At 43.8% G+C, this 15,782-nt stretch overlaps 1 protein-coding gene and 1 non-coding gene across 2 annotated transcripts in view; both read left to right on the top strand.

Moving 5' to 3' along the window:
• LMBRD2 (LMBR1 domain containing 2) overlaps positions 1-14,443 on the top strand; it is a 52,373-nt gene extending 37,930 nt beyond the window's left edge. Inside the window, exons 14-18 of the mRNA XM_029060531.2 lie at positions 1,696-1,799; positions 4,439-4,485; positions 10,256-10,361; positions 11,958-12,087; positions 12,879-14,443. Of these exons, the coding sequence (XP_028916364.1) occupies positions 1,696-1,799; positions 4,439-4,485; positions 10,256-10,361; positions 11,958-12,087; positions 12,879-12,939 (448 nt within the window). The 3' untranslated portion in view covers positions 12,940-14,443. The remainder of the gene's footprint in view (positions 1-1,695; positions 1,800-4,438; positions 4,486-10,255; positions 10,362-11,957; positions 12,088-12,878) is intronic.
• On the top strand, positions 7,272-7,409 carry LOC114810831. The gene has a single exon (XR_003758522.1). It is a non-coding gene; the product is annotated as a small nucleolar RNA SNORA7 (small nucleolar RNA).
• Positions 14,444-15,782: the final 1,339 nt, after the last annotated feature.

Here is a 15,782-nt window from a genome sequence, read left to right as displayed (position 1 = left end):
AGTCAGAACGACCTAGGTTCTAATCTCAGCCCCGCTCCATGTCCGTTGTGTGACTTGGGGCAAGTAACTTCACTTCTCTGAGCCCATCTGTAAAATGGGGATGAAGACCGTGAGCCCCATGTGGGACAGAGATTTTGTCCAACCCAATTGGCTTGTATCCACCCCAGTGCTTAGTACAGCGCCTGGCACATAGTAAGTGCTTAACAAATACCAAAATTATTGTTGTTGTTATAAAGACACGTCAAGACTATAGAAGCAAGAGGTGTTCTGGAAAGCCATCCTCAGCTGTTGACATGAGCGACTAACTTTTTCTCTTCATCACTGTTCATCAAGCCTCCCCTTATCCCTGGCTTCTACAGATGTTGTGAGGATTTATAGGCTCTGACCCCCTACAAGAGGGCCTTGTTGCAGCAAAAAGTTATCGTTCCTGTGGTTACACTTCCTTGTTTTGAAGAAGTTGGACCTTATATCTATTCAGCAAGTTAATGTACCAGATGCCTTTCCTATGAGGCATGCTGATATAAGCACCCTGCTTCTTACCAACAATTCAAACCCTAGGTTAGTACTGTTAGTTAGATTAACAGTAGAGTCATGTACTTGGTTTGAAATATATTTATTTTGGAGGTTATGGTGAGCCATAAAGGATGGATGCTTGGAGGTTTGATGTGAATGGCTGGACCCTAATATAATAATAATAATAATAATAATAATAATAGTGCTGTTTGTTAAACACTTACTTGGTGCCTGTCCCTACTAAGCACTGGGGTAGATGAAAGTTCTAAGCGCTTAGTACAGTGCTCTGCACACAGTGAACATTCAATAAATGCAATTGAATGAATGAAGTTAATCCGATCAGACACAGTGCCTGTATCACATGGTGCTCCCAGCCTAAATAGGAGGAAAGAGGGGCTAGGTCTGGGCGGGAAGGGAGAGAAGTTATTCTTTCCTTTGTATCCTGTAGGATGAGGAGCGAAGGGGACCAACTGGCAAGGGGGGACTCAGTGCGCTATTGGTATTGAATGCGTCTCTTCACACAGTCACCGAAAAAATTGTTCCTCTTTGGGAGTTATACTTAGTGCCCCGGAGGGGTAATCTGCTAAAAGAAGCAAGGTGGCTCAGTGGAAAGAGCCCGGGCTTGGGAGTCCGAGGTCATGAGTTCGAATCCCGGCTCTGCCACTTGTCAGCTGTGTGACTGTGGGCGAGTCACTTAACTTCTCTGGGCCTCAGTGACCTCATCTGTAAAATGGGGATTAACTGTGAGCCTCACTTGGGACAACCTGGTGACCCTGTATCTACCCCAGTGCTTAGAACAGTGCTCTGCACATAGTAAGCGCTTAACAAATACCAACATTATTAAAAGGAGCCCTTGTGGCCAGATTCAATTCAGCATCAAAAGTGAGCAGTGTTCTTCCTACACTGGCCAGTTGGGAGTTGAGGAGAAATCTTATTGGAAGAGATGAATGACTGCTAAGGAAGAGAAACATTTTAATTTACTGCAGCATTAGATAGTAATCGAATTTATTTAGCACTTACTGCGTGTAGAGCCCTTGAACTAAGCAATGGGATGCAGTGCCTGAGTGGGAATTAAACATATTCCCTGTCCCTGGGGGGTTTACAATCTAAGGTACAAAAAAATGAATTTACTTGATATCCATAGTGTGAACTAAATATACACTTTTCTTTGTTTATTACCAGTTTGGGAACCCGTTGCTTGAATTTGCTTGGTTTCCAACAATTCATGGGTGACAATGACATGACATCTGATTTAATTGATGAAGGAAAAGAGTTAATTAGAAGAGGTAAGCTGTGTCCTTGAAAACAAAGAGAGGTACATTCAGTGGATCCAGCAAAAGATCCAATTTCATTTTCACTGTGTCGCTAAGACACGAGACGGTCTTTCCCTAGAATATGCTTTAAAATGGCAAAATAAGTCATTCCTTCATTCATCTTCATTCATCTTTACTCATATTTCTGTGTGTTACTTTTCTCCTTTTTTTGTAAACCATTCCTATTGATGACTTGCTCGTTTTTTTGAGGTACGTATCTAATATTATGTTCAGAGGCTTTCTCGTTTTCCTCTTTAGTGTCGTCACTGTTCCTTTCTTTTCACTTACTTGGTTTCAGTTCATTCTTCTGCAGTGACTTCTAGTATTCTCCCCAGAAACTAGTATTTCAATTTGACCTTCCTAAGGATGAGTCTGGAGAAGTTAAATAATAATTAATAATACTAGTAATATTGTTAAGCAATTACTGTGTGCCAGGTATTGTACTAAGCACTGGAGTAGAGACAAGATAATCGGGTTGGATACAGTATCTGTCCCACATACTTACTGATACATGGTACTTACTGTGTACCAATCACTGTTCTAAGAGCTGGGGTAGATACAAGTTAATCTGGTTGCACACAATCCCTGTCCCTCATGGGGCTCACAGTCTTAATACCCATTTTACATATAAGGTAACTGAGGTGCAGAGAAGTGAAGTGACTTGCCCAGGGTCACACAGCAGACGTATGGTGGGATCGGGATCGGAAGCCAGGTCCTTCTGACTCCCAGGCTCGTGGTCTACAGAGGAGAAACAGATGAGGAAACCGAAGGACAGAGAAATTAAGTGATTTGCCCAAGGTCACACAGCAGGCAAGAGGCAGAGCCTGAATTAAAACCCAGGTCTGTTGACTCCCAAGCCCATGCTCTTCCCCTAGGCCACACTGTTTCCCTAAGGTCATCGTATCTTTCTGATATATGGAGTTAAAATGAGAGTAGAGGTCTGTAAACAGCCTCCTTTTTGTGCCACAAAACAGAAAGAGAGAAAAGGAAAAAAAAATAAAGGTGTAGAAGCAGCCTGGTGTAATGGATGGAACATGGGCCTGGGAGTCAAAAAGTCATGGGTCTAATCCTAGCTCCGCCACTACTCTGCTGTGTAAAGTTGGGCAAGTCATTTTACTTCTCTGGGCCTCAGTTACCTCTTCTGTAAAATGGAGATTGAGACTGTGAGCCCTGCGTGGGACAGGGTGTCTGTCCAACCCAATTTGCTTGCATCTACCCCAGCGCTTAGTACAGTGCCTGGCATTTAGTAAGTGTTTAACGGTACTATGATTATTATTACCAGTAATTGGCATGTAATAAGCACTTAAATACCATAATCATTATTATTGTTGTTATTATTATTAATGGGGGTGAAAAACCTGCAAAGGGAAATAAACCGAAAATGGAGGTCCCATTCTGGAGAGGCATCAAGCAGCCATCATCAGGAAAGTACTAACATAGCTTGGTGGGAAATGTAGAGCCATAACCTGTGCCCAGCCACTGAATTCCGTTCAGTTAGCCAAAATCGTACATTTCTCCCTGCTTCCTCCTTCCCCAAACTGGTTTTCAACCCACTGGAAATGCTAGAATTTATGTTTTCATTCATTTATGTGTACTCTCTCTCCATGAAATTATTTTTTGTATACTCCATAAGCATTTAGAACAGTGCTTTCTGCACACAGTAAATGCTCATTAAATGCTATTGCTACTGATTCAGGAATCAATCACCCTCACAAAAATCCTCCCCATGCTTGTTTACTCCTCTCTTCTAACCTCTGCATTACTCCCCTTACTCAAAGCTCTGAACACCTTGGTGAATCTGATGGAAGTGGGAAAGGGAGACATTAATTTCTGCTGGGTCATAATTCACTACTTTTTTCCATTCAGGTTGGGATGGGGATCGTGGAAGTGGGTATGGGCAGGATTGGCTCTCTGTAGTGGTGAGTTTTATGTTCCTTGTTGTTTGGGGCTAAAAGTGACACAAAAAAACCTCACCTGGCTTCTACAAGATTCTGAATGTGACCATTTTAACCAAAATATGACATTACAGTTTGTGGGTTGCTTTGATTAAGATCTGTAAAAAAAAAAAAAAAATGAAAAAGATTGGTGGGTTGCAAATTTCGTATTCAACAAATAATGCTTTTTAAAAAACCCACGTGCTAACAAAATACTGCACAGTGGGTTGGTTTGTGTATAAGAAATTCCACATTCCACACCACCATGAGTATAGGCTAGGTATCAGATATTCTCAATCTGTTACAGAGTTGCCAATCCAAGAAAGCCAAGTAACTTGTCCTTTTTTCCTTTTGCCTGAGCATTAAGGATGTTTTCTTCTGGTTTCTAATCCATTATCATCAACAAAGATTTATTAATAATGCATAGACTGGGATAGCTGCTAATGAGCAAAGTGAGCATTCTTCGTGTTGTACTGAAACAAGAGAACATTCATTTAGACTGTATACAGGGAGCTGGATTTTAGTCGAACATTTTATGAATGAAATGATTTTTGTGAAAACAGAGGTCCAGAAAATCACCAGTGAATATTTCGTATCTTCAACTTCTTCCGATATTTAAATTCTTCTTTGCAGTCTTAGTCCTAGCAAGGTTAAAGGAAAATATCTTTCTCTCTCCAGAGAAAAGAAAAAGGCAGCGGCAAGAGGAAGGTGAAAATCGAAGACGAGTAAGTATAATGACTGACTGCTGGAGTGAGTTTTCAAAATGATTAGAAGATAGAAATAGTCCAAAAGATACCTTAAAGTAGTTCTTATTTTACTGGGGTGACAATATGTGCCATATTTGCAAGTCTTTTCCTCATTAAATTTTGTTGGGGAAATTAACTTTTACTGTGATGATAGGCCCAGAACCTGGAAACATTTTGAAGAGTGCATTGTTTTAGCCTGTAAGAACCTTCCCCCGCCCACCCACTTGCCTGGCCTCCTTCTCCACTCTTATCGTGGACCACCAGTTGCTGTTTTGCCGCTGTTCTCTCTCCTGGGCTCTCTGTGGCAGAGCCTCCCCCAGGCAGCAAGATTTGGGGCCTCAGGCATCTCGGAATCTGACCTTCATCGTAGCCGAACACCAGGGAGGATGTGGAAGTTGTCCAAGGCTTAATCTCGGGAGGATCCTTTCCCACATAAGGATTACTTACCCTTGCCTCCTGGATGATGTCTTAGTAGCTCCTAATAATAATAAAAAATAATGTGGTGTTTGTTAAACTCTAAGTGCCAAGCACTGTTTTAAACACTGAGGTAGATACAAGGTAATCATGTCGGACACAGTCCCTGTCCCACATGGGGCTCACAGTCGTAATCCCTGTTGCCCAGATGAGGGAACTGAGGCCTAGAGAAGTGAAGTGACCTGCCAGAGATCACCCAGCAGACATTTGGCAGAACCAGGATTAGAACCCATGTCCACTGACTCCCTGGCCCGTGCATTTACCAGTAGGCCATGCTGGGACATATACATGGACACACCCTCTATGAGTCCTTGACTTCATTATCATCCGTGATATTTGAGTGCGTGTCGAGGGCAAAGATTTTGGCCGTTTCTGGTTGGGCCCAGGTTTGTTTCTGCCCCCCTAGAAACTGCCACACCGTACCACTCCCCTTTCTCCTCTTTCCAAGACCATCTGCACAGCCAGGCTCAGTGCTCTCTTCAGCCGGGAGGCTGGGGAGGCGGGAGCCGGACTCAGCATTGTAGGGAAAGGGATACGGGAGTTGCAGAGGTCAGGCCAAGTCCCGCTTAGCAGCCCCTCGGCCTCTGGGGTTTAATCCCGGCAGATTTGAGTTTGAGGTCACCAACACCTCTGCATCCTACTGTAAGCTCTAAACTGTAAGATCCTCGTGGTCGGGGAACGTGTCTGCTCACTCTGTTATATTGTACTCTCTTAAACTCTAATACGGTTCTCTGCACATGGTAAGCGCTCAATAAATACCACTGAATGATTGATCCCGCGGTCTCCCACTAGCTCCAGAATCCAACCGAGGATAAACACCGTTGTGTGTATATGAATGGGAACACTAGCGCTTCAGGCTCGCTTACACCAGGAGGGCATTAAGTACAATTGCTCAGTCGCACTCCCACCCTACCTGTAGCATATCCTCTAGGCACCAAACGGTCTCCTTCATCCTTCAAGGGAAGGCGCATCTTTGTTTCTGGAACATCTTCCCTGGGTATCTGGCCTGCGTTTTTGGCTTGACAGACAGGCGTTGTAGCCCGAGAATATATACCAATGGATTGGAGTGGAGGCACCTTTCTTTGGTGGAATTTCCGTGTTTTACCAATTAATCCCCATGGGATTTTATTTCATTTTTCAACTGACCAAAACACAAGTGTTTGGTACAGTCCCTGTCCACAGTGAGTTTACAGCTTAAGGGGGAGACACACATTAATATAAATGAATAATTTATAAAATATAATGAATAAATATGTACAGAAGCGCTGAAGTGTTGAGGAGAGGGTGAACGCCAAAAGCCTAGAGGTCATAGATGGAGTGCATGGCCGCAGAAGGGAGAGGGAACTGGGTAAAAGAGGGCTTAACTGGGGACACCTCTTGGAGAAGATGTGACCTTAATAAGACATTGAAGGTGGGGAGAGTGGTGGTCTGGCATATATGGAAGGGGAAGGAGTTTCAGGCCAAAATGAGGCTGTGGGAAAGAGGTCAGCAGCTAGGTAGGCAAAGTATCCATCACTGCATCAAACAGAAACTCCTTACTATGGGCTTTAAAGCAGGCATTCAATTTGTCGCCTTCTACTTACCTCTCCAATTTCCTACTGCACCTCAGCCTATACACTTCCCTCCTCCAGCGCCAGCTTGCTCACTTTGCATTTATCTTATCTGTCTCGCCACTGACCCTTTCCAATATCCTCCCTTTGGCCTGGAACTCCTCCTCCTCTCTCTATAATAATAATAATGTTGGTATTTGTACTATGTGCAGAGCACTCTTCTAAGCGCTGGGGTAGATATAGGGTAATCAGATTGCCTCACGTGAGGCTCACAGTCTTAATCCCCATTTTACAGATGAGGGAACTGAGGCACAGAGAAGTTAAGTGACTTGCCCACAGTCACACAGCTGACAGGTGGCAGAGCCGGGATTCGAACCCATGACCTCTGACTCCCAAGCCCGGGCTGTTTCCACTGAGCCACGCTGCTTCTATATACCCAACAACTTTCTCTAAAGTCACATTTCCTCCAAGAGGCTTTCCCTGATTAACGCCCCCCTTCCCCCCATCTCCTTCCCTGACTCCCTCTCCTTTCTGCATCATCTAGGCACTTGCATCTATATTCTTTGAGCTATTAGTATTCACTCCACCCTTTGCCCCACCGCACGTATATCCATATCCATAATTCATTTATATTAATATCTGTTTCCCCATCTAGACTGCTTACTGTGGGCAGGAAACGTGTCTAGCCACTCTAATAATAATAGTAGTATTGGTTAAGTGCTTATTGCACATTGTACTAAGCCCCTCTCAGGGTCGCACCTGGAGAGTTTCCAGGACTCTGCCAGTCTCGGCTACGGGAAGGAGAGTCAAGCAGAGGCCTACCCATTCCATTCGTAGCTTTGGCAGTGGCTAGTGAGTTGAAGGCAATCTGCCACAAGTCAAAACTCACCTGCGCTGGGCAGCAGCGGCCCGGGAAAGAATCGAGGGCGGAGACTCAGGTTTACCGCACGGAAGGAGGCAGTGGTAAACCACTCCGTATTTTTGTCAAGAAAATTGTATGGATACACTACGAGAACGATCACATCTGGAGAACAGGGCGTACTGGGAGAGATGCATCCGTGGTGTCGACGTGAGTCGGAAAGGACTCGGCATAAGTTAAGACAGGGCTGTGCTCAGCGCTGGAGTTGATACAACCAAATTGGGTTGAACACAGTCCCCATCCCACATGGGGTTCACATTTTAATCTCCATTTTACACATGAGGTAACCGAGGCACAGGGAAGTTAAGTGACTTGCCCAAGGTCAAACAGCAGACAAATGGCAGAGCCGGGCTTCAAACCTAGGTCCTTCCGATGTACTCTCTCCACCAGACCGTACTGCTTCTCTGCTTCACTGCTTCTGTACTGTACTGCTGTGTTGTATCGTCCTCTCCCAAGGTCTTAGAATAGTGCTCTGCGCACAGTAAGCACTCAGTAAATACCATTGATTGATTGACCACTCACTTCCACTACAGTCTCACATTTCCTTCATTCAGTCGATCATTCAATCATATTTATTGCGTGCTTAATTACGTGCAGAATGCTTGGAAAGTACAATTCAGCATAAAGAGAGACAATCCCTGCCCACAATGAGCTTACAGTCTAGAAGGGCTCCTCTTGCCTCCAGAACTTCTTCACAAGAATGTCCCACCCGCATCTCGAGCTCAATATGATTGAAGCTGAACTTGTCAACTTGCCTCCCGAATCCTCTCTTCCACTGCACTTTATCATCCCTGTTGACTTCACTACGCTCCTTCCTGTCTCTGACGCATGCAACCCTGGTGTCGTCCTTGACCCCACCATCTCTTCACTCCCACATACGATGTCAGTAAATCCGATTGGTTTTTTTCCATCTGATGTTTCCAGGATCCTCCCCGCCCCCCTCTGTCCAGATGGCCGTCGTGCTGATCCAGGTTCCTGTCTTCTCCTGGCTTGTTTATTGCTTCCTTCCCTGTCTAGCTCACTATTCACTTTGGTGCTTGCATTATTCTCCTAAAACATTATTCTGAGCGTACCCCTCCCCACTCTGCAAATGCTTTCAATAATTATCCATTCCTGTCTACATCAACCAGAAACTCTTGACCATTGGTTCTAAGACAGTCGATTCTCTTCCTCCGCTACTTATCTACTTGCTTTTCTGACTGCATCTTAGTTCACACTTTTCATTGCTCTCAAGGTAGCCTACTCCCTGTGCCTTGCTATCATCTTAAGTGCTTACTATGTGCCAGACACTGTACTAAATGCTGGAATAGATACCAGCTAATCATGTTAGGCACAGTCCATGCCCGACATGGGTCTCAGAGTCAACCTGAGACTGCATATGAAGTAACTAAGGCACAGTGAAGTTGTGACATGCGCCAGATCATTCAGCAGACAACTGGCAGAGCCGGGATAAGAACCCAGGTCCTTCTGACTCCCAAGCCTGTGCTCTATCCACTAGACCACACTGCTTCTCATCTCTCCTCCCTACAAGCTTTTGCTCCTGCTTGGAAGTTCCTCTCCCTTCCTAACCACCAAACCACAACTCTCCCCATCTTCTAAGCCTTTCTAAAATCACATCTACCCTAGAAGACCTTCCCCTCATCAATGTCTCCATTCCCCAGATTTATTCCCCTAGCTACCAACCGCACACCTAGATACTACCCACACCTATACGTGTACTTTTACATTCCCTATCACTTAAGCACAAACCCAAATATCTGCTTTCCTTCTTTTTCCAGTCCATACATTGTTTTGGTATCTGTCTCTCCCGTAAGATTATAAACTTCTTGAATGAAGGGATCGTATTAACTATTGTACCCTTAGTTGTCTGCACGCAGGAGGCATTCAAACACTATTGATTGATAACTTATGTAAATGGGTCCTAAATTATTTATAAGGCAGTGAGTACATAATTATAGCTGTCATCTCAATTCTTTCTTTTACTTCTGCATTCTTATGATTGAGTTCTGGGCAAACAAAAATCTAATCTGATTCCTTTCCTGATCTATAAGTAATATTTATTGAGCACTTACTCTATGCAGAGCACTGTACTAACTGCTTGGGAGACTAAAGTAGAGTAAATAGCTACAATCTCTGCTCTCGAGGAGCTTACTGGGGGGGGGGAGATGTAGTATAAATAAATTATGCATAAATCAAACAAGTAAATATAAGAATATGTACATCAGTCAATCAGTGGTATTTTTTGAGGGCTTACTGTGTGCAGAGCACTGTATTAAGTGCTTGGGAGATTACAACACTACAGAATTAGCAGATGCGTTCCCTGCCGATGCGAGTCTAGAGGGGGAGGTGGACATTGATATAATAAATAACTACATATGTGCTTTGGGATTGAGGTCCGTACTTAAATGCTTAGGGAGTGCAGGTTTATGCGCAAAGGTGATGCAGAAAGGAGGGAAAATAGGGTGGGAAGATGTAGGATTAGTGAGGGAAGACTTCCTGGAGGAGATGTGATTTTAGTAGGGGTTTGAAGATGGAGGAGTGGTCTGTTGGTTATGGAGGGAGAGGGAGTGCCAGGAAGGAGGGGAGGATGTGAGCGAGAGGTCGATGGCAGGAGAATCTAGAGCGAAGCACAATGAGCGGGTTGGTATGACCGGAACAAAGTGTCCGGGCTGGGATGTAGTGGGGAAGGAACAAGGATAGGTAGCGGGGAGAGAGCTGTTCGAGGTACCCTATAGGTAATCCGCATATCTGAGAGGTGATTTGTGTCGATGAGTTGCTTTGTAATATTTTTACTTTTCTTTACAAGGAGTGGAAAGAGCGTTATGGAAACAGTCGAGAAGACTCCACGAGGAACAGAAATGTTCACCCAGACCCAAAAGACTCAAACTTCTCAGAAACAAATGCAAGCAGGCGTAAGTAGCTCGCATCCTGGTTCTGTCACAAAGATAACTGATGCCGGCCATGTCTCCTCATCCTGAAAAGGGGGGCTGGCCAGTTGCATGTGTCATTCATTCATTCAATAGTATTTAATGAGCGCTTACTATGTGCAGAGCACTGTACTAAGCGCTTGGAATGAACAAGTCGGCAACAGATAGAGACAGTCCCTGCCCTTTGACGGGCTTACAGTCTAATCGGGGGAGACGGACAGACGAGAACAATGGCAATATTGTCAAGGGGAAGGACACCTCGTGAAGACAATGGCAACTAAATAGAATCAAGGCAATGTACATTTCATTAACAAAATAAATAGGGTGATGAAAATATATACGGTTGAGCAGACGAGTACAGTGCTGAGGGGATGGGAAGGGAGAGGGGGAGGAGCAGAGGGAGATGGGGGGAAAAGAGGGTTAAGCTGCGGAGAGGTAAAGGGGGATGGCGGAGGGAGTAGAGGGGGAAGAGGAGCTCAGTCTGGGAACGCCTCTTGGAGGAGGTGATTTTTAAGTAGGGTTTTGAAGAGGGAAAGAGAATCAGTTTGGCGGAGGTGAGGAGGGAGGGCGTTCCAGGACCGCGGGAGGACGTGACCCAGGGGTCGACGGCGGGATAGGCGAGACCGAGGGACGGTGAGGAGGTGGGCGGCGGAGGAGCGGAGCGTGCGAGGTGGGCGGTAGGAAGAGAGAAGGGAGGAGAGGTAGGAAGGGGCAAGGTGATGGAGAGCCTCGAAGCTTAGAGTGAGGAGTTTTTGTTTGGAGCGGAGGTCGATAGGCAACCACTGGAGGTGTTTAACAAGGGGAGTGACATGCCCAAAGCGTTTCTGCAGGAAGATGAGCCGGGCAGCAGAGTGAAGAATAGACCGGAGCGGGGAGAGAGAGGAGGAAGGGAGATCAGAGAGAAGGCTGACACAGTAGTCTAGCCGGGATATAACGAGAGCCCGTAGCAGTAAGGTAGCCGTCTGGGTGGAGAGGAAAGGGCGGATCTTGGCGATATTGTAAAGATGAGACCGGCAGGTCTTGGTAACGGATCGGCTGTGTGGGGTGAACTAGAGAGACGAGTCAAGGATGACACCGAGATTGCGGGCCTGAGAGACGGTAAGGATGGTCGTGCCATCCACGGTGATAGGGATGGCACGGTCATTCAAGACCCACGCCCCAGCGGCGGAGAATGACACTGGGTCATGAGAGGAATCTATGAATGGGCATGTCTGCTCCAGAATCAACAACTGCCTCAGCATGAAGGTGGACACCTCTTCCCATATGGGGCCTTCACTACTTCATGTTCTTTTCTTATAGATTTTCTCTCCATTCTCCTATAATGTGGAGGTTAAGTTTTTGGTGAAGCTTGCCTTAAGGAAAAATTAGGTTGTAGCATTTATGTCATGACCGGTGTTATTCACTGCTGTTTCTTCTCACCCTACATGAATTGTCTGAACAATGTTCCTTAATTCCTTCATAACGACATTTCCAAAAACTACTATCATAGGAGAAATAGACACAAACATTTTCCTCCTCTCTCCCTCTCTCTTCTTCTCTTCCTCTCATGCCACTCTGCCCTCCCTTCTCCCTGTTTTGCAGAAGTCTCTAAGTACACCAGGTCAAATAACAGAACCGAAAGGGACAGAATAGAGCTTCTTCAAGATGCCGAACCTTTGGATTTTAATGCAGAAACGTTCACAGACGAGCCCCTCGATTCAGAATCAGCAAGGTGAGATTTCTTTGATCCTGTCATTTGACTCCAGCCTGACTCCTTTCCCTCCTAATATATGGCATTTGTTATGCAGTTACTCTGTGCCAAGCCCTATACTAAGCCCTTGGGTTAGATACAAGATAATCAAGTTGGACACAGTCCCTTTCCTACATGGGGATCACAGTCTAAGTAACTTGCCCTATAAAACAGCCTTAAACACTGTAGCCAGGTGAAGTTGAGGTGTGTTTCAACAGAAATATAGGCTTAGCTTTATTTAGAAGCATCTTAGAAATTTGGCCTGATTTTTAAAAACAAACAATTTTTAATTGTTTGTGAACCCATCTATAGATTACATACTCCGGGACTTAATTTATTTGGTAATCAATGAGGGAATGCTGAAGCACAGCCAAATGAAAGTTGAATTTGAAGTTATGAAAGGGTTACTTGTTTTTCATTATTTGGCCACCTAAATTTTATTAAAGGAATCACCACCGTGGCTTGGAAAGGTCTATTTAAATTCAGATGTATTTACATCTAAGCCTGTAAATCACTGAAAAGCCTTTGATTCCAGTAGTCATTTGCCTTCCAGATCTTGACCCCCTTATTGTGATCCTGGAGGAGCATTTTATGATATTATTAGTTGTGATTAGGAGGCCAGAACTAGAGGTTTGTGTTATTCTGGTTCCTGACTAATGAATTACCGTAAATTTGAAGATTTCCCATTATGAGTTTCACATTTTTGTGACCTTTTCAACCCCACCAAATTATCATTATCAATATTTGAGCACTTACTTTGTGTTTTCCTCTAGGTATCAGCCTGGTGGAAGGTATTTGTCGATGTCTCGAAGCAAAATATTCGATGATGTCTAAAGCTTCAAAGTGTTTCTGAAAATGTTGATGCCTAAGCCTCTGATTCATCTTCACGAAATACAGTATTTGCAATATCCATTTATCTCTGAATTTCCTTTCCCTTCTGGAAAGGAGTGTCATGGTGGAAAAGCAGAAACACTGGCATTTAGAATTGCAGCTTGTGTCGCAGTTCATCCATTTTTGGCGAATCCATTTCTGATTGAATAGCATATCGTCTTCTCTTAGTAGATATTATTGCATATCAATAGCTGTGTCCATTTTACAAGGAGGAAAATGAAATCGAGAGGGTCGAATTCAGATAAAAATCAGTCCTGATTTAAACATTCGATTTGTGGTTCAGGTTGGCTGAGGTTTCTGTTTACTTCAGGAAGAGAATTAAGGAACCTAAACTCAGCTGAAGTAAATACAGGTCTGTCTATTTGTGGTACAGCTTCACCTTCTGCAAGGTGTGTGTGCATGTTAGTTTTTGCGCGCGCACGCCTACACACAGATACATGCACATATATATTTGCTATTTGAAGAAGCTTTTACTTGTGTTTTTCGAAGAAAATGAAATCGAATAGAAATCTAAAGGGTTTAACACATTCAAAGCGGTCCTATCGTGAAATTCAAAGCTGAGCCATCATTCATAGAGTGAGAAAATCACTTGCTTCAGCATTATGTGCAAATAAGTGAGTTTTTTGCATGTATCAGTATCATTACGATTAGACTTCAACCTACTGAACAGTTAGTATTTTTAAGCATGTGTGCAATAATCAGGTGATCTTTACCTTTTTTTAAGAAGCCTTTGATGAGAGCTGGAAATATTTTGATGTTTTTGTTATTGTAATTAATTTGAAAGATAGCATTTTAAATATCAGGATGTAATACCTGTCTTTTGCACATTAATTTAACTTCTTACTTTTTTGTTCAAGGATAAGCGGTACTTGAAGGTCCTTTTGATATCCTAAGTGCATTATGGAAGGTATCTGTGCTTTTTAAAGATGCCCAATATTCTTGTAAATTTTTTGTAGAAATGGATACATGCTTATTCAGTCAAGGAACTAATGATAGTCTGTAACACTGTAAAAACAAAACAAAACAAAAAAACCCCACAACACTTAGGACCCCCAGCATTCCTTACAGTGCACTGCGGTCAATTCGAAGGCATTCACGAAATGAAAATGTAAAACAGCATAACAAATTGTGACCTATTGTTGGAGAGCATGCTCATGTGTTTAAATCACATGCTTCGTTGTAATTTTGAGGCCGTGCTTTAAAAATCGCCAGCCGCTTGTATTGAAGTGAAAACGTGCAGGTAAATGTGTGTGATCGTGGGCAGTCTTATGTTCTGAAAGGAGTTGCGATTAAGTCAATAATTAAAGCATTGCTCGGATGAAGATGCGTAAAAAAAAATCTTTGGAAAAGTAATTGTAAGTTAGTATTGTTGTGTCATTTTCTTAATATGTGGTATTCAAGTCAAAGTCCTATTACATGAAATATACTACTTAGTTATTTCTGTTGATTTGCCATGTCATTGAATTTGGAGTTCACACATTTAAAATAATTATCGTGACTAGTATCAGTGAATAGGGGTGTTAGGCTAAAGTATTACTTTCTCTTAAATTATCAACTCAGGTCCTCGTGGTGAAGCGTTGGTCCTAATAGGTGCAGGAGGCAGGAAGCAGACATATAAGACTCCATCACTGTTGCTCTGTGAGACCTTGAGCAAGTCATTTAACTTCGTGGTACCTCGGTGGGGTGATCTTCCATTCGGTTTTACTCGATCTGTTTCTCAGCTGGGCCATCCCTTATTTGGTAGACTACAACACCATATGCATTTATGTCCGGTAGTTTTTCTTTTAAGTACCCAGCCTCCCTTCACCTCCCCTCCTGCTTCCGACTCGAGTGGGAATCTCGTAGGGGAATACAAAGGCTGTAGAGCAGTTGGGGGGGCAGGGGTCCCACTGGGGACACGGTCAAGCAGCTGGATGAAGGTCCTGCAGATTTCTGCCAAGAGCCTTTTCGTGGGTGTCCTTCTGACCCCCTATGGTGAGTTCTTATGTGACACAAGTAACATATGTTTGCACTAAGATGTGGTCGTCTTAAGCGTTTCTGGAATTCTGTAGTGCTGTAAGTGGCCACCATGTGCCTCAGTTGCAAAAGGAAAACTTACTATCACCAGGGAAGCGGTGTGACCTAGTAGAAAGAGCACAGGCCTGGGAGTCAGAAGGTCCTGAGTTCTGATCCCAGCTCCTCCAACTCTTTGTTGTGTGACATTGGGCAAGTCACTTATTTCTCTGTGCCTGTTACCTCATCTGTGAAAATGGGATTTAAAGACTGCAAACCCCATGTGGGACATGGACTGTGTCCAACCCGATTAGCTTGTATCTACCCCAGCACTTAGAACAGTGCCTGACACATAATAAGCACTTGACAGATACCAAAAAAGAAATCTCTCCAAGATGTTGGGTATCCTGCATTTTTTCAAAGTTTTCCAGAAATGAGCTAGAATTTTTCATGCTCTCATCTTTATCATTATTACTGAAATTTCATAGAAAGAGCCTTGCTTGTTTACAAATGTGGGAGAACTAACAAGTGCCTACAGGAAGGATCCACGGAAGATTTCCCAAGATCTATGAAGAGAGTGTGGTTATTAATAGTAAATTTATTCTTCCTGAGACATTTATAGTAATTACAGCATTCATTAAACTCCTACTGCTGGCACAGCGCTGGGATAGGAACGAGATTATCGATTCAGACTCAGCCTCTGCCCCGTAGTAGGCTAGCAATCCATCTTCTCTCCATTTTGTAGGTGACTAATCTGGGAGAATAAAGAGGTTGAGTGACTTGCCCAAGGCCAC

Source organism: Ornithorhynchus anatinus, chromosome 3 (genome assembly GCF_004115215.2).
Source record: "Ornithorhynchus anatinus isolate Pmale09 chromosome 3, mOrnAna1.pri.v4, whole genome shotgun sequence".
Classification (NCBI taxonomy): Eukaryota; Metazoa; Chordata; class Mammalia; order Monotremata; family Ornithorhynchidae; genus Ornithorhynchus; species Ornithorhynchus anatinus.
Note: the sequence above shows the minus strand (reverse complement) of the source record. Positions and strands in the feature narration are given on the sequence as shown.